The 25,616-nt window shown below is 43.1% G+C and overlaps 1 protein-coding gene across 8 annotated transcripts in view; it reads left to right on the plus strand.

Annotated features, from left to right (window-relative positions):
* chd3 (chromodomain helicase DNA binding protein 3) overlaps positions 1-25,616 on the plus strand; it is a 66,494-nt gene that overhangs the window by 36,770 nt on the left and 4,108 nt on the right. For 6 of the 8 annotated variants that reach the window (XM_061912623.1, XM_061912625.1, XM_061912626.1 and 3 more), the window contains exons 35-40: positions 197-305; positions 3,105-3,237; positions 15,174-15,369; positions 15,475-15,638; positions 15,911-16,037; positions 19,971-20,928. In XM_061912623.1, the coding sequence (XP_061768607.1) occupies positions 197-305; positions 3,105-3,237; positions 15,174-15,369; positions 15,475-15,638; positions 15,911-16,037; positions 19,971-20,227 (986 nt within the window). In that variant the 3' untranslated portion in view covers positions 20,228-20,928. Of the gene's footprint in view, positions 1-196; positions 306-3,104; positions 3,238-15,173; positions 15,370-15,474; positions 15,639-15,910; positions 16,038-18,094; positions 18,209-19,970; positions 20,929-25,616 lie in introns of those variants that run through there. The other 2 variants (XM_061912630.1, XM_061912628.1) reach the window with 2 other exon arrangements.

Here is a 25,616-nt window from a genome sequence, read left to right on the forward strand (position 1 = left end):
GGTATCCAGAAACTACTCTCGTTGTAAGAAAATCAAATTGAAACTAACTTGACCTGTTTGGGGCAGTGCACCGCCCCCCGATTAAAGAAAAGATGGGATATCAGAAATGCTTCAAGATTTATAGATCATATATTTATCTGCACAACATTTCCATGCTGCGGGACCACCTTTTTACGGCCTGGCCTCTCCCCCACAGAGCTGCACACTCTTTGGCAGAACGAGGAGCGCGCCGCCATCTCCTCTGGAAAGATGAGCGAGATCTGGCATCGCCGACACGATTTCTGGCTCCTAGCGGGAATCGTCATGTATCCTTGACAGCTGTTGCCCGTGCAATGACCCACCCCCAATCTGTTCTTATTTTTCAGACTGCCAGTTAATATAAAAAAAAAAAAAAAAAAAGCAAACCAACCAAAGTTTGGTCAAACATGAAGTACATGTTGTTCCCTATATTGCATCAATTAGGACTGCGTAACAATCGCATAAATCTACTTTCATGATGCAGCACACTTTGAATAGTTTATTTTTTTTGGGCTGCCTGAAAAATATTTAGCTCAGAAATAGAAAACAAGCTGTTATTTTTTCATTTTCAAACAATAATGAAATCTATCTCTATTAAAAGTCAGTTTGAGCTGCCATAAAATGGCTGTTTAGCTTCTTCGCAGTGGTGCCAAGCGCTTGACAAAACTAGCGGCCACTTTTTTTTACCTAATTTGCGCTCTGCAGCTATTTGGCCATTAGCTTGGCTTTAATTAGGGATGTCCAAACTTCTTCCAGCTGGGGCCATATCCAGTAACTTGATGGATAAAGGGGTCACTTTGTCTATTTTTTTACATTAAAGATGCTAAAACCAATCCAATGGAGGTCATTTTGTGCTAAGTTGTCGAAACTAAATACGATAGCTTTGTGTTATAGCTGACAAAGCAAACTAGTGTAATACAATTGCAGCCACTTAAAGGGGAACTGCACTATTTTTTGTTTTTTTTTGCCTATCGCCCACAATCATTATGAAAGACGTGACGACGGATGGATTTTTTTTTCAAAGCATTCTAATTCAAAGTAAATAAAAGTCCGCTTACAGTGGCGCCAATGTGAGGTCCTTCATTTCGCCCATAAAACACAATAAATACCCATTCAAAAACCGCCAACAATACTCATTTACATTTCGTTATTTGAATATTAACAAAGTTTTAGTATTATTATTATTATTATTATTATAAGCACTAACAAAGACAAACTATTTAAAGCGGCGCCCTGATCACTACCATGTGTCACTATGTTTACATCATCGAGATGTCTGCGGCTTCCTCGCTTCCCAGCTCCCCAGAAGTTTATTCTAGATCATAAATCATGCATCTCACCTGGACAGAAGATGTCTGAGTAGGCATCCAGCAAGTTGGTGCACTTTGACAGCCATTTAGGACCCGAAAATGGCAAGAACTACATGTATAAATGCTCCGTCACCCCCGTGCACCCACCCCGCTTACTCATGAGGACAATGAGACATTCCTCATCTACATGGGAATATATGAACGTTGGCATCCTAATGACAGCAGACATTGTACAGTAAGTGATATTTTGTAATGTCTGTTGTCTCTCATAAAGTCTGTAGTGAGTAATAATTAGTGATGAAGAGAATTTTTTTTAATTAATGTGCCGCATATACTTAAAATCATTAAAATACGTTAATATTAAATGTTATTATTGATGTGACCATTACTGCATTACATATATATTTACATAATGTATATAAAACCTCAATGGAGGTGTTTGGATGTTTTTTTTAAGGGCTTTGTATGTGGAATTGTGTGGGTCACATAGGCTCCATTGTAAGCAGAATTTTGATCGCATTTGTTTCATATTTGGAATGCAAAAAAAACAACATTCATCGTCATGTGTTTTATAATGATTAGGAACAAAAGGCAAAATTCCCCAAAAAGTGCAGTTCCCCTTTAAGGCAGTCCTGTTTATGTCAACAAACTCATCGTGTCCGTGCTAAAAAGTGCCTACTTAAGTCGACATTGGCATACATTATCGATTGCTTTTGTCAACATGATATTTTATCGACCGTTTTATGTTGACTTGTATTGTAGTTTTGTAAACTTTTTAATTAGTTTTGTTAAACAGCATGAAACAACATAACCGTTTAGCTACACAGAATTTAAACATGTAAAAAGTTCAGTGCAACATAAGCGTCATAACAAAATCATGTTAAGTATTAATCTGGATTCTTAACAAAATGCACTTTTTTCTTAGATTGTTAGCGACTGGGAGAAAGATTCATGCATGTAGGAAAGCTTTATTGTCATTTCAGTCAAGACAACGTTTTTATTTTATTTTACTGCAAAAAAAATTCTGAGCTGCTTCCTGTCACGTCACTGACAGGAATATAGTATGGCAAATTTCTCCCTGTGTTACCCTGGCTCGCATGGCGCAGAACATTTGTGCTTGCTCTATAAGGCAGTGTGTGTTCCAATCCCAGACAGAGATGAGGTTAGAAGGTTTATATAGATAATAATGATGAATTATGTTAACATTATTTTGGTTTAAAAAAAAGAAAATTTTTGAACTATTTATTTCCCATAAATTTGTTATAGTATGAAACATGTTTTTAAAAAAAATACAAGTTTGATTAAAAAGGTTCACATTTAAAAAAAGTCTGAAAACATTTTTAATGGGGACAGGGGGTTGCGGGGCTTTAAATAAACTTCTGCTTAAGGGTTCCACTTTAGCAAGGGTAACATATATAAAGCAAAATAATAAAAATAAAAATATACACAATTGGAAAAATCCATTATGTTTACCAATACTCTTTTATGTTTGTTATCGAAGTCACAATCAAGCAATTGCTAGCTTTGCTTTTGGTTGTGTCGACGTCAGTCAGCCACTCTAAGGTACGTCGACATACAGTAAACGGGTTCTACTGTATCGAATAATATATAGTATCTAAATAATAACATTTCGAACATGCCACTCACTATGGATACCCCTGACTTAAAGTAAAGAACACATCGACGTGAATTGGATACTACATTTCAGTGGACGCAGCCTAAAAACAGTGTGTCGACTCAAAAGTGGCGTCGGATGACCCTTGACCACCACACTAGCCACGGCTACGCTCGGTGGCAGGACATCCAGAACGATCCGCAGTTCGCCATCGTCAATGAGCCGTTCAAGTCCCAGGCCAACAAAGGCAACTTCTTGGAGATGAAGAACAAGTTCCTGGCCCGACGCTTCAAGGTAACGTTGTTTATGTAAAAAATGGTCTCAGACAGATTGGCTTGAATTTTGCTGGCAACATCTTTTGTTTACACATTTTTCATCTCCTCTTAAGAAAGACACTTTTTAGCACGTCGGCATCATCAATCACCTGACTCAATGCCCCAAGGCCCACATAAATATTTTGCTGACTCCAGCATTTCTAGGAACAACTCTCATCCTGTTTTTAAACTAACTGACATGCTTTTTGTCTTTTACATCCTCATTTACTGCATCCTCATCTGACACCACTTTAGATTACTCACTAATGGACTCCTTCCGTCAGCGCGCTTCAATAAGTGTACTGTGTACACTGTCTACATCAGGGGTTTCAAACTCAATTTACCTGGGGGCCACTGGATGCAGAAACTGGGTGAGGCTGGGCCGCGAGAAAAGATTTCTTAAGTAAAATCTAACATGCACTTTTGAATGAATTCACCTTGTTTAAATGGCTTTTACCGCCCTAGCATCATACTGTACTTGCCAATTCTCGCGATCTTTCCGGAAAACACCCGAATATCAGTGCCTATCATTGTCCCTCCTGACAATCTCCCGGGGCTTATATTCTCCCGGTTTTTACCCGGACAACACTATTAAGGGCGTGCCGTGATGGCACTGCCTTTTACGTCCTCTACAACCTGCCATTTCTTCCGCTTTTACATCATAAATACAGTGTACCGTCACAGCCAAATATTGTAAGAGGCTTCTGCAGACCCACGGAAGTGACTGCAAGGCATACTTGATCAACGGCCATACAGGTCACACTGAAGGTGGCTGTATAAACAACTTTATCACTGTTACAAATATGCACCACACTGTGAACCCACACCAAACAAGATTGACAAACACATTTTGGGAGAACATCCGCACCGTAACACAACATAAACACAACATAACAAATACCCAGAATCCAATGCAGCCCTAACTCTTCCGGGCTACAATAGGGGGCGGGGTTAAGAGGGGCAGGGGTATATATTATAGCCCAGAAGAGTTAGGCCTGCATTGGATTCTGGGTATTTGTTCTGTTGTGTTTATGTTGTGTTACGGTGTGGATGTTCTCCCAAAATGTGTTTGTCATTCTTGTTTGGTGTGGGTTCACAGTGTGGCACATATTTGTAACAGTGTTAAAATTGTTTATACGGCCACCCTCAGTGTGACCTGTGTGGCTGTTGATCAACTATGTCTTGCAGTCGCTTACTGCGTCGACTGAAGTCAAATACAACATGTGGCTGGGCTGGCACGCTTTTTGTACAGGTTGTAGAGGACGCTAAAGTTAGTGGCTCTACGTTGTTTGGGTGAACTTCGGGAGAACAATTACCCCTGGAGGGGCACTGTAAATTGGGAGTCTCCCGGATAAATCGAGTGTATACAAGTATGACGCTGTAAAGCGACATTCATATTAAACCTGCGAGCCGCACCAACACTAAAATTTCAAATAAATGTGCGTGCAGCAGATTGGCCCACGGGCCGCGTGTTTGAGACCCTTGGTCTACATTGTTCCAGAGTGCAGACGTTTTTACAGTGCTGTCCCGAATCAATGACATACTGTCGCTCTGACCAAACCTGCTTCTACTTCTTCTGCGTCTTTTCTTCACGAGTTTACATCACTACAAGTTTCAAGTAAGCCCCGCCCCTTCCGTGGACATAGATTTACCATCTATGTATGGCATTTGCTCACCCACATCTTCACAGATTTCTGTTCTCTGCTTAAAATGAAAAACAATTGGTTTTTTTTGGTAACTTGATATTTGCAGAGGAAAACCAAGTGCTGCAGCTATGAGTCCAAGCTAAGGGCGCATTTTTACAATTCAATTCCCACAACATTTTCCAGCAGGAAGATGCTTTGATAAATTTGGATGTTGTTTAACTGAATTTTTTGGAAGTACATTAGTTCAATGCTGTACTGTAGGCCTATATTTGTTCTTTATTGTGTACAAATTTTTAAGATGCATTGTGGAAGGTATCAAAAAAGGCTTTTTTTCAGTGCTTTTTATAAGTGCGTCTGTTATTTGCAGTTTTTCACCATTCGTTGGGGGTCTTCAAAGCAAACCCCTGCTATTGTCTTAGGTGGTAATTGTTATTGCGCACTTAACATTTTGGGTGTTTCGAGTAGACCATCCGGCAGTGACAGCGCACTGCATTTTGTTGGACCTCTCAATATGAACACAATAATGCATTCAGAAAACTAGTGTAAGTATGGAAGTGTGTGAATTGATACACAAAGTTTGCACTTTGACACAGAGTCATTCTCTACCTTATTGGTTTTGTCTGCGACTTTATTTTTCATTTTTTTAGACACGTTAAAATTAATCGCACTGTATCTTCTTTTAAATTTATATACATTATATTTATAAATTTGGATGTATGGGCTAAATACCTTACTAGAGTTAGGCGATATAGACAATTCAAGATTCAAGATTGCTTATTGTGATATGCACAGTTAAACAGACAGTTTGCCGTACAGTGAAAATCTTACTTTGCTAGTCCACCCTTCAACACGATATGCTGCCAATAATATAAATTCGACTGACAATAGTGGGGGAAACGTGTGACTCCAGGGACATGCTTTATCAGTATTATGCTTCCAACCCTGCTTCGAAAAGCTTTGCACTACAAAACATGCTCATTGTAGCCATTAATCCTAACTTTGTCATTTTGATAATAACAAAAAAATAGCCCAAACTGTTTCATTAATTTTCATTTTGGAGGTTAAAGTGTTTTATTTATTTGTGAGTTAATGTTGCTGAGCAGTATAGCATTCTTGCTAACGAGCTCGCGGCTAATGTCCCTTTACAGTGCAACGCCACCTTTAGGTCACCAATCCTCGCCTCCATAGCGTCATTTAAACTGTGACTCCTACAAGTACTGGAGGATGACAAATAGCTAAACATGCTACGCTAAACATCAAAAGCGGCTATGCTAACCACACGCTAGAGCTCATGAATGTAAAACAATGATGGGCGAATTAATACAATTATTAACAGTAACAAAACCAAGTATAATATCAATATCTACAGTGGTTACATCGATATTTTTTTATTATCAAAAACTATTTAGTCATCTTAGTTAGAGTTTTAAAAACTCAGGAAACAATGGGTTGAAATAGTAGAAAATAATTGAAATATTTAACTGATATTGTTACACAGACATCCATTTTGTGTGTTTAAAATTGTGATCAAAAATTTAATCATTCAATCATTATTGGTATGGCCAATACTGCCCCTGTAACTACTTGGTGTTGGACCGATACACAGGTTTGTAATATCACCCAAAACTAATCCAAAGTATCCACAAACAACAGAAGAATAAGTGTGTTACATTTTAACAGAAGTGTAGATAGAAACATGTTACATCAGAAAGTAACCAGATATTAACAGTAAATTAGCAAGAAGGCAGTGAAAAACTAGAAAATAAATGAATGAATGAGAGAGGGAGGGAGGGAGGGTGAACTGTGGTTGAAGGGAAGAAGAAGAAGGAAGTTGTTGGTGAATCTGGGTGATTTTGGAATTGAAAAATTGCATACGGGAACAACAAAAAACAGATGAGTCCACATGAAAGGGAAGTGACTGCAGTAGATTTGTAATTTTGGCAAGAAAATAAAAAATTGTTTTTGAGTTGTCTTTATTAAAACTTATTAAATATGTATAGTAGGATGATATAGTGTTGTTTAGGCAGTCTTTGTAATGTTTAAGGTGTTGGGTGTACATGTCCTTGTTTATGGTGACACAAAATTAGGGCTGGGCGATATTGCCTTTTTTTAATACTGCAATATTTGTAGGCCATAACGCGATATACGATATATTTCTCGGTATTTTGCCTTAGCCTTGAAAGAACACTGGATACATATAATCACAGCAATATGGTGATTCTATGTGTCTCCATTAAAACATTCTTGTTCATACTGCAGTAATACATGCTACTTTTAAACTTTCATGCAGGCAAGGAAATCACAACTAAGTCAATTTACCAAAACTGTATTTATTAAAGTTATTAGCAGGTGACTTTTCAAATGTTGCTACATATTAACAGTAATGCTACTTTTTGTAGCAATGCTTGTGCCTCACACATGACAAATTAAAGTTGTCTATTTGACATATTCCCGCTTGAAGCCGAACCACTGGCAGACGATGGGCCCCGTGCTGTTTTTCTTGGGAATTAATTCTTCCTTCATTTGTTACGAGATTCGCACCTTCTTTCTCTCGCAACAACCCGCTAGCATCACAGCTAATGTTAGCCACGCCGCAGTGACGTGCGGTGAGGTTCATGGCTGGTGAGGCACTAACTTCATCACAGTCAGATTTATAAACATATGAACCCTATAGAGCAGGAATCACCAACATTTTCGAAACCAAGAGCTACTTCTTGGGTACTGATTAATGCGAAGGGCTACCAGTTTGATACACACTTAAATAAATTGCCAGAAATAGCCAATTTGCTCAATTTACCTTAAACTCTATGTTATTATTAATAATTAATGATATTTATCTTTGTGGAAACACTGATCATTTTAATGATTTCTCACAAATATATATATATATAGAAACAGATAAATATCAATGTGCAACACTTTATTTTTATATTTTCTCTAAGTGCACATTTTTCAAATTGAACATTTTCAATTGATCACTTCTAAGACAGTCTTGTGAAATCACAATATCCCATTTTAACTAGCTAGCCACTAACATTTTTTAACAAATCATGAAATACTTTGCACCATGTTTGTACAAATAATAACTCATGTAAAATACAAAAGTCAACTCTCACATTTTTAAATAAATCATGTCACACTTTGAACTGGACACCAAATCTGTTATCTGTTTCTTTACCAGTTAGTGGGAAGCCTGGCATTGCATGCTGTTAAATAGTGTGTTGTACTCTGCTGTGTAACTTGACACTGCAACTCTGAGTGAGTCTTGCAGATGTGCATCACTGAGGCCTGTTCTGTGTTTGTTCTTGATGAAGTTCATGTCAGAAAAGGCTGATTCACAAAGATAAGTTGAACCAAACAGGCTTGCAACCTTCATAGTTGCTGCACATACACCACTGTACTTTTCTGTGTCAACAACGCACCAAAAGTATGGTGCAGACTTGTGGGCTTTACATTTTAAATTGTCAGGAAAGAAGACGAAGGAATTTAAAAGGTAAAAAGGTATATGTGTTTAAAAATCCTAAAATCATTTTTAAGGTTGTATTTTTTCTCTAAAATTGTCTTTCTGAAAGTTATAAGAAGCAAAGTAAAAAAAATAAATGAATTTATTTAAACAAGTGAAGACCAAGTCTTTGAAATATTTTCTTGGATTTTGAAATTCTATTTGAATTTTGTCTCTCTTAGAATTTAAAATGTCGAACAAAGCAAGACCAGCTTGCTAGTAAATAAATACAATTTCAAAAATAGAGGCAGCTCACTGGTAAGTGCTGCTATTTGAGCTATTTTTAGAACAGACCAGCGGGCTACTCATCTGGTCCTTACGGGCTACCTGGTGACCCCTGCTATAGAGTATCTTATTCACCATTTGTTTGGCAGCAGTTAACGGGTTATGTTTAAAAGCTCATACCAGCATTCTTCCATGCTTGGCACTCAGCACCAAAGGTTGGAATTGGGGGTTAAATCACCAAAAGTGATTCCCAGCCGGCCGCTGCTGCTCACTGCTCCCCTCACCTCCCAGGGGGTGAACAAGGGGATGGGTCAAATGCAGAGGAAAAATTTCACGTTGCTTATGGCTGTCCATCGATTACGATGATGACGTTGCTCCAGTAATGGGTTATTGAGGGGGGTTTCGAATATGCCATTGCATGTGGCTGTGCAGGCCAATGCGCGACCCGCATGGTTTGCCGCATGTGGGGCAGATGTAGTCCACGTTTGAGAGGGGGGCCCCTGCAGCACGCTGATGTCGCTATATACGTTGTCATTTTCTCCTCTCAGTGGTCTGCTCCTGGAGATGAGCAATGCCAGCGTGACTGCAGTTGCGCCAGGTGTGGCGATCAGTAGCCAAGACTTCCAGTGCGGAAGGCTGGATAGCACAGAGCTTCAGGAGGGTTTTTATGTGGTCCGTGTAGCGTTCCCGCTGACCCCCAGGTGACCTACAGCCTTCCTGGAGTTGGCCGTAGAGGATCTGTCGGGGGAGTCTCTGGGCGGGCATGCGGATTACATGCCCCACCCTGCGCAGATGTCTTTGCGCAAGGAACACTTGGATGCTGGGTGTTTGGGTCCAGTCAAAAATATCCACATGAGGGACCCTGTCCTCCCAGGTCAGACACAGAATCCGTTGCAGGCAGCGAATGTGGTATCTCTCCAGGATTCTGACGTGCCTTTCGTAAGGGGCCCAGGCTTCCAAGCCGTATAGCCGTGTGGACGGACAAACTGCTCTGTAAACAGCTGCTTTGGTGGAAACTGTCAGGTTTCTGTTAAGGAAGACCCTGGTTGTGAGCCGACCGAAGGCAGCAGACGCTAACCCAACACGGACTTGGATGTCATTATCAATGTTACAGGTGGGGGACAGGACGCTTCCGAGGAAGGTGAAGTGTTGAACGATGGTGAGCGGCTGGCCATCAATGTTGAAGACAGGCACTTCTGACTGATGGATAGAGTGTTGCGCAATGATCTGTGTTTTTGAAATGTTGACCTTGAGTCCTAGGGCACTGTACGTGGACGAGACCACGTTAAGTGCACGTTGGAGAGAGTCTGGCGTGTGGGCAAGGAGAGCACAATCGTCAGCATACTGAAGTTCTAGGATCTGTTGTTTTGTAATTTTAGTGAAGGCCTAGAGGCGCCGGATGTTGAAGAGACTGCAGTCCAGCCGGAACTGTATGTGGATGCCATCTGTGGTTCCCAGAGCTTTGTGTGAGAGGAGAGTGACTGCTGAGAGGAAGAGGTTGAATATAACAGGGGCTAGGACACATCCCTGCCTGACCCCGACTTTCACATTAAAAAAGGGGGATTGCTGGCCTCCAATGCGGACACAGGCTCGCATTCCATCATGAAGTTGTCTCAGGATGTTGAGGAACTTTGGTGGAATTCCCAGCCTTCCCAGTAAGTCTCAGAGGAGATTCCGGTTTACGGTGTCAAATGCCTTGGACAGGTCGATGAAGGCGTTGTACAGATCCTGGTGGTGTTCCCGGTACTTTTCTTGTACCTGCCTGGCTACAAAGATCATGTCAGTAGTACTGCGATCTCTTCTGAATCCACACTGTGTTTCAGGCAAGATGTTCTCAGAGATGTAACTAAACGAGAGAGCATGACCCGAGCAAGAACTTTCCCAGCAACCGAGAGCAGGGAAATTCCTCTGCTGTTTCCACCTTTCCTCTTGAAGATGGTTATTATAGCAGCATCCTTCCATTCCTGGGGGATGGCTTAGGAGGACCAGATGGAGTCAATCAGCTGGTGAAGCCGGCAGGTGAGGAGATAGCCACCAAGCTTCAGCACCTCAGCTGCGATACCGTCAGGGCCTGGGCTTTTGTTGTTTTTTAGGCCCTTGATGGCTTTTTGGACCTCAGCAAAGGTAGGCGAGGAGTCCAGTTGGTCGACAGGGGGAGTGATTGGGAAATTGGTGAAAATGTCCTGGTCAGAGGGATTTTCTGAGTTAAGGAGAGTGTTGAAATATTCAGCCCATCTATTTAGGATCTGGGGTGTGTCCTTATAGAGGGTGACTCCGTCTGCCGATCTGACTGGGGTTACGTTTTTTCTCTGTGGACCATATATGGAATTGACGGCATCATAAAATCCATGAGAATTGTTGGTGTCAGCATAGAGTTGGATCTCGCTGGCTTTCTTGATCCACCAGTCATTCTCCATGGCTCTGAGGGTACGCTGGACTTCGGCTCTTATGGAAGAGAGTCGAGTTTTTAGTGTGATGGATTGTGGGTTGGCCAGGTAAGCAGCATGGGCTTTGTGTTTTGCCTGGAGAAGTTTATGGATATCCGGTGCACTGTTGTCAAACCAGTCCTGATGTTTACGCCTGGTGTACCCAAGGGGTTCTTCTGCTGCCTGATGGATGGCAGTCTTTAGGGAGATCCAGCAGGTGTTAATGTCAGGGTCCAGGTGGGTATCAGGGATTGCAGACAAATTTTCTGCAAGCTGTGCTCTGAGCTGGTCTACAAAGTGCTTGGATTTGAGTGCTTCACAGTTGAGTCTCTTGTTTGGTGGTGTTTTCTTCAGTTGGGGGCGGACTTCCATCTGAAATTTGGCTCTGATCATTCGATGGTCAGTCCAGCAGTCCGCTCCACGCATCGCTCTGGAGATTAGGACCTCCTTCCTGTCCCTACGACGGGTGATAATATAGTCGAGGAGGTGCCAATGTTTTGAGCGAGGATGTTGCCAGGAGGTCTTGAATTTATCCTTGAGCTGGAACAGGGTGTTGGTGATGATCAACTGATGTTCAGAGCAGAGTGTAAGGAGGCGAAGCTCATTATCATTGAGCCTACCAACCCCGTGCTGACCAAGTATTCCGGTCCAGAGCCCACTGTCAGAGCCTACCCTCGCGTTAAAATCCCAGAGGAGTATGAGCTTGTCGGTGGGAGGCGTTCCCTCTAAGGCGGAGTTTAGTGAAGCATAGAATGTATCCTTGCTCTCGAGGTCTGCATCCAGGGTTGGGGCGTAAGCGCTGATAAGGGTGACATGGCGATTTTTGGTGAGTGGTACACGCCACGTCATGAGCCTTTCGCTTATACCCACTGGAGACTCTGGGATCTTTTGAAGCAGGCTTGTCCTGGCGGCAAAACCCACTCCATGTAGACGACGGGAGCCTTCTGGATGACCCTTCCAGAAGAAGGTGTAGCCTTCTCCCGCCTCCGTGATTGAGTCTTCCCCATGTAAGCAGGTTTCGCTCAGGGCGGCTATGTCAATGCCGTATCGGTTTAGTTCATGTGCAACTAGTGCTGTTCTTCGCTGCGGGCGGCTGGAGAGATCACGCACATCCAAAAGTCGGCGGATGTTCCATGACGCTATTGTGAAGGGAATTTTGTTTCTCTTGTAAGTTTGTTTTTGACCGCATAAAGGGATGGCCCGGCAGCTGCGGTAGGCTGCCCGGGCGATGAAAAACAGACCATTTTTAGGCCATCTTTTCTAGGCCCTTCCCATTACAGGGTGAGCAGAGCGGGGCTGCTCAGTCACGTGCAAAGCTGCCGGAGAGCCATGCTGTTCCATCCCATGCCATAGCGACCTTCACTTGCAGGCCGCCTACGTGCAGGGTTAGGCTAGGTACTGCCAGTCACATCCTTGACCTGTACCAGCCGCCCTTTCCCGTCGCCGCAGGACTTGAGGGCAGGAGGTTGGGGGGGTTGAGGAGGTGGGGGAGTAGTGTTGAGGAGGAGCAAAAACACCTGCGCAGTGAATTGATTTAAGTGGTGGTAGAAGTGTGCAGTCTCTACCCGCACTGTTTTGTTTTGGCCCCATGTGGCGTCCTCCAGTGGCATGAAAAGCTCACGACGACCTTCTGCCGCATGGGGTTGCAGAGGACTGCCAGAGCACCGGTTTGTTGGTGACTGCCTAATGCGGGTCCTCGCCACAGATTTTTCGTTAGGGGTTTTCTCCCGTAGCCTATAACCAAGTGGTTATCCAGTAGGCACTGGTCAGTCGGATGGTGGTAGCCTGGATGAAGGCTAAGCTATCCACCCCCGGGGGATCCCATGCTGTTTAGCCTGAGGCCGCAAGGCACACAGTTACCGGGGACTGCCACGGGGAGGCACAGCAAAGGTCTTGGTGATGGAGAGGCTATGTACTGGCGAGGAAAGACTTACGCATTCTGCTTTTCCACCGTTTGGTTCCTGATCAGCTTGCCAGCGGTAGTTCCTGGTAGCGAGAGGCAGCAAGCAGCAGGCATGCAACAAAGCAAGCAGCAGGCATGCAACAAAGCAAGCAGCAGACAGGCATGCAACTATGCTTTCCAAGGATGGCTGCACTACACGCATCACATCACCCTTCGGTTCATACCCGCTATCCCCCCAGATTTCACCACAGCTAGTGTGTGTGTGGCAATCATTGGTACTTTAACTTAATGTAGCAGGTACTTTAGCTAGTATAGTATAGTATAAATAAATTACGCTTATTATGATCATTATTAGCGATAATACTGCTAACATTAACAATATTAAATAATCACATGTAAGTACAAAATAACAAACACGACAGTACACAGTGTTGTCACTATGACAGGTGTAACACAGTGTTGTCACTATGACAGGTGTAACACACTGTTGTCACTATGACAGATGTAACTGCGCTCCAGCGGCAGTGTTCATCCATTGTCTTTACTGTAGCATAAAAAATGCAGATGGCCTTAAAACGGCACAATACTAAGTCACCATATTTAAGTACCCAAAATAAAGACTAGACATAAATATAAATTCAATCGGATCAGAAACATTGGAGGTAACAGGATTAAAACCCGATGCTAACCGCCCATAGAAAATACATGGGTACGGCTAGTAGCTACTATCAGAAAACTAATTCACTTACCAACTCGGCTTAATATCTCAACATCGACACACCCTTTTGTCGCAACTCGGCCCTGATGGTCAGCATCTATAAGTTTACAATTAGTTGTAAAATGTTGGAAGGTAGTTTTTACGATATGCAGGCAAACGACAACTTTAAAACATACCGGCTTCAGATGTTCCCAGGCCTAGCCGAGTAGTGCACGAATGATCTCTGGGATCACTAGCGCCCTCTACCACCAGGAGTCCGGAGAACAGGTGCCTCACATTGTGCGTCTTCGCAGCCGTTTTATGATTGCCCAGCACAAGAAATACGTTACACACATACAGTTGTTGACAAAATACACTGTACATTATATACCTCAGCTAACTAAACTATGGAAATGTATTATATAATTCATACAGCAGCCAGCAGTTAGCCGAGTCACTGCGCAATCCACGGGGAGGCTCAACTAGCTGTGACTCACCGCAAGTAATTCTCAGTATTTGAAAGGCAAATGTGAAAATTAAGCGATTTTGAATAAAAAATAGGTTGATTGGCAACACTAAATTGGCCCTAGTGTGTGAATGTGAGTGTGAATGTTGTCTGTCTATCTGTGTTGGCCCTGTGATGAGGTGGCGACTTGTCCAGGGTGTACCCTGCCTTCCGCCCGATTGTAGCTGAGATAGGCGCCAATGCCCCCCGCGGCCCCAAAAAGGGAATAAGTGGTAGGAAATGGATGGATGGATGAATAAAAAATAATTTAAAAATGGTGAAGTTAAATGGAAAATAACTTTATAGTATAATCACTGGATACATATAGCAATATAATTATTTTTTTTTCTTTTTACATTTTTTTCTTTCCATGATTGCAGGTGAGGCAGGGCCTCACCTGCCTCCCCTGACTGCACGTCACGGCCACACCGCTACCTCTCTGCTGGGCGAGGGCGTGTACGTATGTGACGTATGACGTGATAGTATGTGACGTATGTAAGAATGTGCGCCTGCTTGTCTGTGAGAAGAAGACACAAGAAGGAGTGGGAATAGACTGTAGTGTAAAGCCCGCAGCTAAAAACAACTGCGTGAGAACGTCCACTAGAATATTACGATATAATCATTTTCTATATCGCACAGAGACAAACTTGCGATTTATATCGTATATCGATATATCCCCCAGCCCTACACAAAATGTTACCGTGTACATCAGCAGCCATATTCGGAGCCTTTCTAACCTGTTTTGAATTGTTCTGTTATCATTTACATACCAAATAATATACTGTGATACATATCGTTGCAGAAGTCTTCTGTATATTGGGATATAGATTGTAGGCCATACCGCCCATCCATACACCATACTCATGGTGCAGTTGTGTTTGGCACCTTTTCACTTTGGCCCTTTGAGGCGAAACGTCTGGGCCCCTGTCCTTTACCCAATTACCCTATTAAATGAAATTCAGTGACTCTGTTGAGTCATACTGAATAACAAGAACTTTGTCCCATCTTCCAGCTGCTGGAGCAGGCACTGGTCATCGAGGAGCAGCTGCGCCGGGCGGCCTACCTGAATATGACGCAGGACCCCAGCCACCCGGCCATGGCTCTCAATGCTCGCTTTGCCGAGGTGGAGTGTCTGGCCGAGTCGCACCAACACCTCAGCAAGGAGTCACTGGCGGGCAACAAGCCAGCCAACGCCGTCCTACACAAAGGTAAGCGGGAAAGTGGGGGCGGCGTGACGATGCCTGCGGAAGTCGTCAGGGACCAAGTATGAAAGCTTGTCCCACCTGGGGGGTCATTTGTTGTTGTCGTTGCAGTGCTCAACCAGCTGGAGGAGCTGCTGAGTGACATGAAGGCCGATGTGACCCGACTACCGGCCACGCTGGCCAGAGTCCCGCCCATCGCCGCTCGCTTGCAAATGTCCGAGAGGAGCATCCTGAGTCGGCTGGCCAGCAAGGGAATGGAGACTCACACCTCCCTGGTCAGTACCCCCATCCCCTTCTTTGTTTGAAAGAGCCACACTCAAATGTGTGCAAGCTGCCAGTGGAAAAATGATGGAGGGCGGCCAGAAAAAACACAGAGCCCATCAACCTGCTCTATTTCACTCCACAACTGCTTAGTCAGCACATTTTCTTCACCATCTTTAAACACTTTACAATGTTATTCTCATTTCCCCTGCTGCTTTTTTTTCCAACCCCCCCTTCATGGATGCCATCTTGCCTAACCTTCATTCCTCTTCTTCCCCCCGTGCAGCCCATCCCTCCCGGACCCTACGCCACCCCTCAGAACTACGGAGCTCCATTCACTTCAGCACCCCCGAGCGCCCTACTCATGGGAGGGGCCAACTACAGTCAGATGCCGCCAGGATCCTTCATATCAGGTCAGTGAGCAACAAATTAAACAGCTGCTAATGTTTATGTTATCTCAATGTAAACTACTGTATTTTGTTGAATTGCCGCCAGGGCCCTATTTAATTTAAAACCTCTTCTCACTCCTGCGCTTACCAAAGGCATGCGGTAAAAGTAAGCATGCGCTATTTATTTATTTTAAAACCTCTTCTCATTCCGGCACTTACCAAAGGTATGCAGTAAAAATTTGATTGTGATGTAAGCTTGGACCTTAAATCCTACTGAATAGCTCTTAATCTTCTTCCCTTTATGCATTTTCAAATTACCGGTATTGAAATCAACCTCCTCCATTTTGAAAATGACGACAGGGGAAGTGTCACTCGTGTCATCACGAGTTTGACCAGGCGGTAATACTAAGCATGCGCTAATTAATTTGGGAAGCGAGTTTGACCGGGCAGTAATTCAAGGCAGGCGCATACTAGATGCCCTGCGGAAATTCAAGGAAATACGGTATATGAAGTTACGCCATCGTTGCTCTTCAGGACAGTTTGGACAATTGTCGGCATGTGTTTCATGGTACATTGGAGCCAGTTTATGCCGACACCCGTCCAACCGGCTGACTTACATCAACACAAGTGGTTGTCGACATAACCAAAACCAAAATTAGCTTTCTTGCACATTTACTTCTGACTTTGGCCAGCGACATAAGGAAAATGGGTCACGATAAAGAATTTTTTATCATTTATGCATATTTTTATTTTAGTTATTGTGTTTTTATATGGTATTTTATTATTCTCTCATCTTATTTGGTTAACATTTTGCATAGATTATGTTTCACAGACCATCTTCAAACCGCTTTTTGGACGTCTCTTCAGGATGCGGTGTTTTGTGAGCGGTCTTATTTACGTGCCTCCACTTCGACTGCGTCTTCTCATCGTCAGCCATGTTGTAGTTTTCAGCGCTTCCATATCGAGTCTATTGACCGATGTAAGTTCGATCTATACGCTAATTTGTAATAGAAATGGCAACAGTGGAGGATGTGTGTACATGTATGAGCCAGTCTGTTTCACAACAAGAGGATAGAGAAAAAGAAGGAGCTTATTGACTACAACGTCAAACTACAATGGTAGACTCGTGCAAAGCACTTTGGGTAAAACTTTACAATATATAGCGATATCTGCTGATGTCACCAATTGTAAAAATGTCACACGTTGTGCAAATGACAAACGACTCGTTTAGAGGAAGTATGAAAGGACAGAAGATTTTTTTTGAAATATCCCTCCCTGCAATGCCGTCGCTGTTTTATATTAAAATGATTGGGACTTATGTAGATCCCAAATACAGCAGGTACTAATAGGTAACTTAAGGTGGTTTTGCATAATAAGTCCCCCTTTGAGGCTGAAACTTGCATTCGCGCACGTAGCTTATACTTGGCTGGCTCTTCCCCCTCAGAAGCCTACGGATGACCTTACGCGCACCTTCAAAAGATTCTGAATTTATGATTTTAGTATATAATTTCTAGGTTTTGCTTTCCACCTTTCCTTTGCCTCGACTTGTTCAGAAGTCGCAAAGCCCACCTTCGTGAATGTCTACTTTTCCAGTTTCACAGCAACGAAAGAAGTGAGCTTTGTTTCAAAATGATTAATTCCAGCTCTAACAACTCACTTCAGTTGCCGTTGTTTATAACTACTACACACAGGAAGCTAATAACTAGTCAACAAGAGTTGTGGTTGCATACACAAGCGAATTAAGATGTCGTCAGAGGGAACGCAAGCTACATGACGCAAGAGAATATTTCAGCCTTTAACTGTAGTGACAGGAAAAACACGGTGGGCCGGAATTGAATGAGTTGGTTTAAACCAACAAGTTGTTGACATGAACAGGGCCAACTGAAATTGTTCCATTGTACGGATAATAACAAAGCGTCTGTTATAGGGCACACACACTGACTGCTTCTTTCTGTAAATGACTGAGTCCACCTGCTTGATGTTGATGTTGGATAGTAGCACCTTCTGTGTTTAAAATTCTTCACATTGAAAGTTTGCTGGCACCGGAAATGAACATAGTTTCTGTTGTTGTGGTCCTGAAGGAACATTTGTCAAACCAAGGAAAGTGACGCCCGCTGGCACAAAGGCCACCGTGCAGGACCTCCACTTGTACGTGACAGAAAAGGACCGTGGATGAATAAAGATTTCAATCTCAATCACCCTTCTTCATCGCTCATTGGCGCACCCCATTCCTATTTTGATTGACACCGTAGGGACATCGTTTTAGAACATCAGGACGCGCTGGCCAGGCCTTCCAAGTTTCTGTGTAGCGTCAAATCAAGCAATGGTGGCAGTACACATCTGAAAGAGAAAAGAACGCCAAGTCCAAATCCAGCTTTTGCGTTCTGGAGCTGATTATTAACGGCCTCCACTGATGACAAGGGCAGAAGGCCGTCCAAAATGTTTCTCCTATTTAAAGGTATCATCTGAGGCATTCCATCTTTGTACGGATATTATGTTGTTGTGGAAAAACGACACGGCAAAGATTATAAAAAGTAGGAAAACACTCTGGGAATTGGAAAAATGCACAGCGCAGCTCAATTGGGCTCTGAAATGTCAACATAATCCTTAAATGTGAGCGAGTGATGCCTTCCACAGCAGCTCTGTCAATGCCATCTCCTCCTGCAGCTTCATGGTCAGTAAGCCTCACAATGGAGTCCATATGGTGGGAGACTTTTATCATGTGGTCGCCAGACAGACACTTGAAATAGACATTACCAGAATGGCTGCTATATTAAGACATGTCCAACATCAAGACCTCAACACTCCACACTCAGCAGTAATCAGACGTTGTGCAACAATAAAGCGCACGCTGGAGAGCCGTCAATGCCGTCTGAGGACTTATTGCTTTCTCGGGAATGTGCACACTCTCTCCATTGACTTCGTATTGACTGTGCGTTCAACTTGCCTCCATCTGTAGTCTGTCGCCGGCCGCTTGCTAATTTATATTCTCATAATTAGATCGGTTGTGGCATGTGCTTGCCTCACGCTGCACTCTGCAGCCTCCGTGCATTTCTGTATTGGAGATGTGGCGGAGATAAGTGTGAGGACTCGATCTTTCCCAGCGGCTTTGCCCCGAAGGAGCACGGCACCCAGCTCTATCTTGATTTGTGTAATTTTAGCCTGAAACATCTGTCAAAGGCATTGCATTTCGGAGGGCCAAAGCCTATCGGTGAAAATGTCATTATCCCCGAGCCCCGCCAAGAAAACATCCAGACTTTGTATTTTAAAGCGGGACACAAACCACAGTAGGCACTGCGCTCGTGTAAACGTCGTCTTGTGCGACCTGTAATGCGGTGCGGCGGCAGAAATAGCCACGAGTCTCCCTCGCTCGCCCGGGGCCCTCGCGTGATCCAAGCATGCTGAGGTCTGCTTGCGTTTATACGAGGCCGCGCTCATGATCCTGATTGGGGTCTTGACCCACCTTGGCCTTCACCGAAAACAGAAAAGTAACCCGGAGTTAAAACAACAAAAATCCAAAGAGTTGGCGACCATCAAGCTCCTATTATAGCCCATTCCCCAGTGGCCACCCCACTTACAACCCTTCCCCCTCACTTGAGTATATAAAACATGTCCAAAAATAGGCTTGCTGTGGTTTCCTCACATCTACGACTACAGCTGCACCCTGTGAACCTGCCCCAGTAGTCTGTCCAGTCCAGCCTGTGTTCCCTGTCCATCATCTCCCCCCCCCCCAGGGAGCCACAACACTCGCAGCTCTTAATGTGGACAAACACCTGCCCTCCCAGATGCAAGCAGGACACCCATCCCTTCCCGCCAGCTCAGTAGCCTGACCTCCCTGCAGAGGAAGCAAGCAAACTAGATTTCCCAGCAGGGACCAGTAAAGTGTCACATTATCCTGCCCCTCCTCTCCACCTCTTCAAGCTTCCACTACAGTCTGCCGCTTGTCTGCCCCCACAGAAGCCGCCGCTGCTGCTGGGGCCACCGGGGGAACCGCTGGGGGGGCGACCGCTGTCAGTGTCTGCCAGAAGACCAAGGAGCATGATGTTGTGCAGCGGCAGCGGGTGGTGGACCTGTGGAAGGACGGAAAGTCTGAGGGGGCCATCGGCCTGGAGCTCAGGATGCCCAAGTCCACTGTGCACAGCATCATCGTCAAGTACCGCCTCAGTAACACCGTGGAGAACCTGCCACGCAATGGCAGACCAAAAAAACCATGAGGACGGTGTGTGGGAGGGGGGTCAGAATTCCGAGAAATTAGCGTTGAAACCTAAGAGGTGGGTGGGGGCTGGGGGGACTGTAGAGCCCTGCTGGAAGGAAGAGGAAGCTTTAAAACAGAGACACAAATGGAGCATCTGGGGGGGGTGAAAAGTCAAGCAGAAGGAATGATGTGGACAAAGAATAGCCTGGCAAACCAAGAACATGACGTTAAATCAGGAATTCAGAGACAACTTTTTTCGACATAAATTCCTCTGACTTCTGACTCTTTGCCCAAAGAGTCCCCCCCGGATCAATTCTTCATCCAGCAGCAGACTGAAGGAGCCTTTCTCCTCGCTCTGACCCTGTACTCCCTCATTCCTCAACAGTCCTCCTCCTCCGTCTCTGTTCCCCCCCAGACTCTCACACACACAAACATATAGAAGTACATGTGTGCGTGTGTGTGTGTGCGTGTGTGTGTGTGTGTGTGTGTGTGTGTGTGTGTGTCTGTGTGTGTGTGTCTGTGTGTGTGTGTGTGTGTGTACGTGTGTGAGGTCCACGAGAGCCTCGCAAATAACATAATGTGTTTGCTTACTAACTGACTGAAGAAAGACAAAGGTGAAAGTTGTCTTAGATGTTTTTATAAACAGCTGGCACACAACTTTTCAAATGGTCTGGAAGTCCAATTCATCAAGATCGTTAACTCATAAAAGCTCTGCTCGTCCTGGGCTGTGTCTCAATTTGCGTACTTCTACAATCCCCGTTTCCATATGAGTTGGGAAATTGTGTTAGATGTAAATATAAACGGTATACAATTATTTGCAAATCATTTTCAACCCATATTCAGTTGAATATGCTACAAAGACAACATATTTGATATTCAAACTGATAAACATTTTTTTTGCAAATAACCATTAACTTTATAATGTGATGCCAGCAACACGTTACACAGAAGTTGGAAAAGGTGGCAACAAATACTGATAAAGTTGAGGTATGTTCATCAAACACTTATTTGGAACATCCCACAGGTGTGCAGGCTAATTGGGAACAGGTGGGTGCCATGATTGGGTCTTTCACTCTCTAAAGGATATCACCACATGGGCTCCGGAACACTTCAGAAAACCACTGTCACTAAATACAGTTTGTCACTACATCTGTAAGTGCAAGTTAAAGCTTGATTATGCAAAGCGAAAGCCATTTATCAACAACATCCAGAAACGCCGCCGACTTCTTTGGAGCCCGAGATCATCTAAGATGGACTGATGCAAAGTGGAAAAGTCGTCTGTGGTCTGACGAGTCCACATTTCCAATTGTTTTTGGAAATATTGGACATCATGTCATCCTGACCAAAGGGGAAGCGAACCATCCAGACTGTTATCGACGCAAATTTCAAAAGTCAGCATCTGTGATGGTATGGGGGTGCATTAGTGCCCAAAGCATGGGTAACTTACACATCTGTGAAGGCACCATTAATGCTGAAAAGTACATACAGGTTTTGGAACAAGATACAGGTTTTGGAACAAGATATGCTGCCATCCAAGCGCCGTCTTTTTCATGGACGCCCCTGCTTATTATTATAGCAAGACAGCGCCAAGCCACATTCAGCACTTGTTACAACAGCATGACTTCGCAAAAAAGAGTGCGGGTACTTTCCTGGCCAGCCTGCAGTCCAGACCTGTCTCCCATCGAAAATGTGTGGCGCATTATGAAGCGTAAAATACGACAGCTGAGACCCCGGACTGTTGAACGACTGAAGCTCTACATAAAACTAGAATGGGAAAGAATTCCACTTTCAATGCTTCAACAATTAGTTTCCTCAGTTCCCAAACGTTTATTGAGTGTTGTTAAAAGAAAAGGTGATGTAACACAGTGGTGAACATGCCCTTTCCCAACTACTTTGGCACGTGTTGCAGCCATGAAATTCTAAGGTAATTATTATTTGCCAAAAAAAAATCAAGTTTATGAGTTTGAACATCAAATTTGTTGTCTTTGTAGTGCACTCAACTGAATATGGGTTGAAAAGGATTTGCAAATCATTGTATTCCCTTTATTTTGACATCTAACACAATTTCCCAACTCATATAGAAATGGGGTATTTTATTGCTCTCGCTGCATAGGTTGTGACAAAAGGGTAGGGACTAACAATCTTTTCAACCAAGAAGAAGAAGCACAAATACAAACCCTGTTTCCATATGAGTTGGGAAATTGTGTCAGATGTAAATATAAACGGAATACAATGATTTGCAAATCCTTTTCAACCTATATTCAGTTGAATGCACTACAAAGACAATGTATTTGATGTTCAAACTCATAAACTTTATTTTTTTTTGCAAATAATAATTAACTTAGAATTTTATGGCTGCAACAGGTGCCAAAACAGTTGGGAAAGGGCATGTTCACCACTGTATTACATCAGCTTTTCTTTTAAAAACACTCAATAAACGTTTGGGATCTGAGGAAACTAATTGTTGAAGCTTTGAAAGTAGAATTCTTTCCCATTCTTGTTTTATTTAGAGCTTTAGTCGTTCAACAGTCCGGGTCTCCGCTATCATATTTTACGCTTCATAATGCGCCACACATTTTCGATGGGACACAGGTCTGGACTGCAGGCGGACCAGGAATGTACCCGCACTCTTTTACTACGAAACCACGCTGTTGTAACACGTGGCTTGGCATTGTCTTGCTGAAATAAGCAGGGGCGTCCATGATAACGTTGCTTGGATGACAACATAAGTTGCTCCAAAACCTGTATGAATTCAGCATTAATGGTGCCCTCACAGATGTGTAAGTTACCCCCTTGGGCACTAATGCACCCCCATACCATCACACATGCTGGCTTTTGAAATTCGCGCCTATAACAATCCGGATGGTTATTTTCCTCTTTGTTCCGGAGGACACCACGTCCACAGTTTCCAAATATAATTTGAAATGTGGACTTGTCAGACCACAGAACACTTTTCCACTATGCATCAGTCCATCTTAGATGAGCTCGGGCCCAGCGAAGCCAGCGGCGTTCCTTGGTATTGTTGATAAATGGGTTTTGCTTTGCATAGCAGAGTTTTAACTTGCACTTACAGATGTAGCAACCAACTGTAGTTACTGACAGTGGTTTTATGAAGTGTTCCTGAGCCCATGTGGTGATATCCTTTACACACTGATGTCGGTTTTTGATGCAGTACCGCCTGAGGGATCAACGGTCTGTAATATCATCGCTTACGTGCAGTGATTTCTCCAGATTCTCTGAACCTTTTGATGATTTTACGGACCGTAGATGGTAAAACCCCCTAAATTCCTTGCAATAGCTCGTTGAGAAATGTTGTTCTAAAACTGTTCGACAATTTGCTTACAAATTGGTGACCCTCGCCCCATCTTTGTTTGTGAATTACTTAGCATTTCATGGAAGCTGCTTTTATAATCAATCATGGCACCCACCTGTTCCCAATCAGCCTGCACACCTGTGGGATGTTCCAAATAAGTGTTTGATGATAATTTCTCAACTTAATCAGTTTTTATTGCCACCTTTCCCAACTTCTTTGTCACATGTTGCTGGCATCACATTATAAAGTTAATGATTATTTGCAAAAAAAAAAATGTTTATCAGTTTGAACATCAAATATGTTGTCTTTGTAGCATATTCAACTGAATATGGGTTGAAAATGATTTGCAAATCATTGTATTCCGTGTTTATTTACATCTAACACAATTTCCCAACTCATATGGAAACGGGGTTTGTACATTTCCAGTAGATGCACAATGATCAAAGTCGAATTGGGACGGGACTACACTGTCAAAATCTGTGCACTCAAGAACTAAGTATGTGCACATTCTCACCTAGGAATTTGAGTGCAATAGTACGTTCACGCTCAAAATGCAGTCCACTCTCGTACCTGGATGTTGCACTCAAAATGGAGAGTGCGTGGTGCTAGACACGTACTACCCTTAATAGTCACAATTTTGGTTATGTAGCGGAAGGAGAGGTACTAAGTCGATAAAATGGGTGCTGACGAGCAACCCCTGGTGGTGAAAAGTAGTGAACAAACAGAAAAAGTGAGTAAATATTGCGATTAACATTTCCCATTGAAATACAATGACAGTAATAGATTTGGAACAGGCACTAAAATGTGAAATTTCACATACTCAAATTGTACACTGGTAAAAAACAGGGCACGTTTATTTATAGAGCACAATTCGTACGCAAGGCAATTCAAATTACTTTACAGATGCATAAAATTACAAAAAGGCGAATAAATCAATAATGAAAATAAAATGATCATAAACATTATCATGACTTAATTCAATTAAAATCAAGTGTAGATAAACCCCTTATTTAAAGTGTTGTCAACATTAAGGCCTGTCTCACATCTTCTGGAAGACTGTTCCGGATTTTAAGAGCATGAAACTAATATACAGCCTCACCATGTTTAAAAAGTAGAGGTGTACTGACAGAAATATTCATTTGGCTCATTTAGTATGTTCATACACAAAATTCAGTGCACTGTTACAACCAAAACAATCAAAATGGTAAGTGCGCAGTGCTGGACACTTACATAACTCAATAGTCACCATCTTAGCTACGTAATCGAAAGAAAGGGAAAACCAAACAACAAGGAATGATGTAATCTCTACTTCAATTAAAGCAGGAGGTACACACGCAGACCAGAAAAACTCATAATGAATATCGTAGTGTCCAGGCTAAAGAGCGCATGTAAATATAAGCTGCACCTACCTAATTTTTGGAAAAATGTTGTTTATATTTGGGCTGCACAAGTCTATAAGCCGAAGGTGTACACATTGAAGTATGTAATACCTTAATTGCATAATTATAGTCAGGGATTTGGGACAGCACTACACAGTACAAATTTGCACGCTCAGGAAGTAAATACACAGTGTGCACAGCGCACTTATTGAAGTGTAGTGATGGATGTGTTCGTTTTGAGACAAAGCACATAGTCTTTGGTCAATGTAAAAATATATTGAAGAAGTTAATTTAGTCTACTGATGTGTATAATTAAATGGTTGATTTATATAGGCTAGTAAGGTAAAGTTTTGTACCTGACAAGTTTCGGCTACCTTGCTTCTGCAGCCTTCATCAGAGGTCTCACGTGATGTTAGCGTGACGTCGTTTTGACGTGTTATATGGATCACCTCAGAAGGGATGGAAAAATCCATATAACACGTCACAGACGACGTCACACTAACATCACGTGACACCTCTGATGAAGGCTGCAGAAGCATAGTAGCCGCAACTTGTCAGGTACAAAACTTTACCTTACTAGCCTATATAAATCAACCATTTAATTATACGGTGTAAAATCATCTGGATGACCAAGCATCCAAATTTAGGAACACATGTTTTGCAAAAGATTCCACAACTGACTTTCATCTAACCTTCCCCTTCATTGAGTCAAACAA

The sequence above is a fragment of the Nerophis ophidion genome, linkage group LG10 (assembly GCF_033978795.1).
Source record: "Nerophis ophidion isolate RoL-2023_Sa linkage group LG10, RoL_Noph_v1.0, whole genome shotgun sequence".
Classification (NCBI taxonomy): domain Eukaryota; kingdom Metazoa; phylum Chordata; class Actinopteri; order Syngnathiformes; family Syngnathidae; genus Nerophis; species Nerophis ophidion.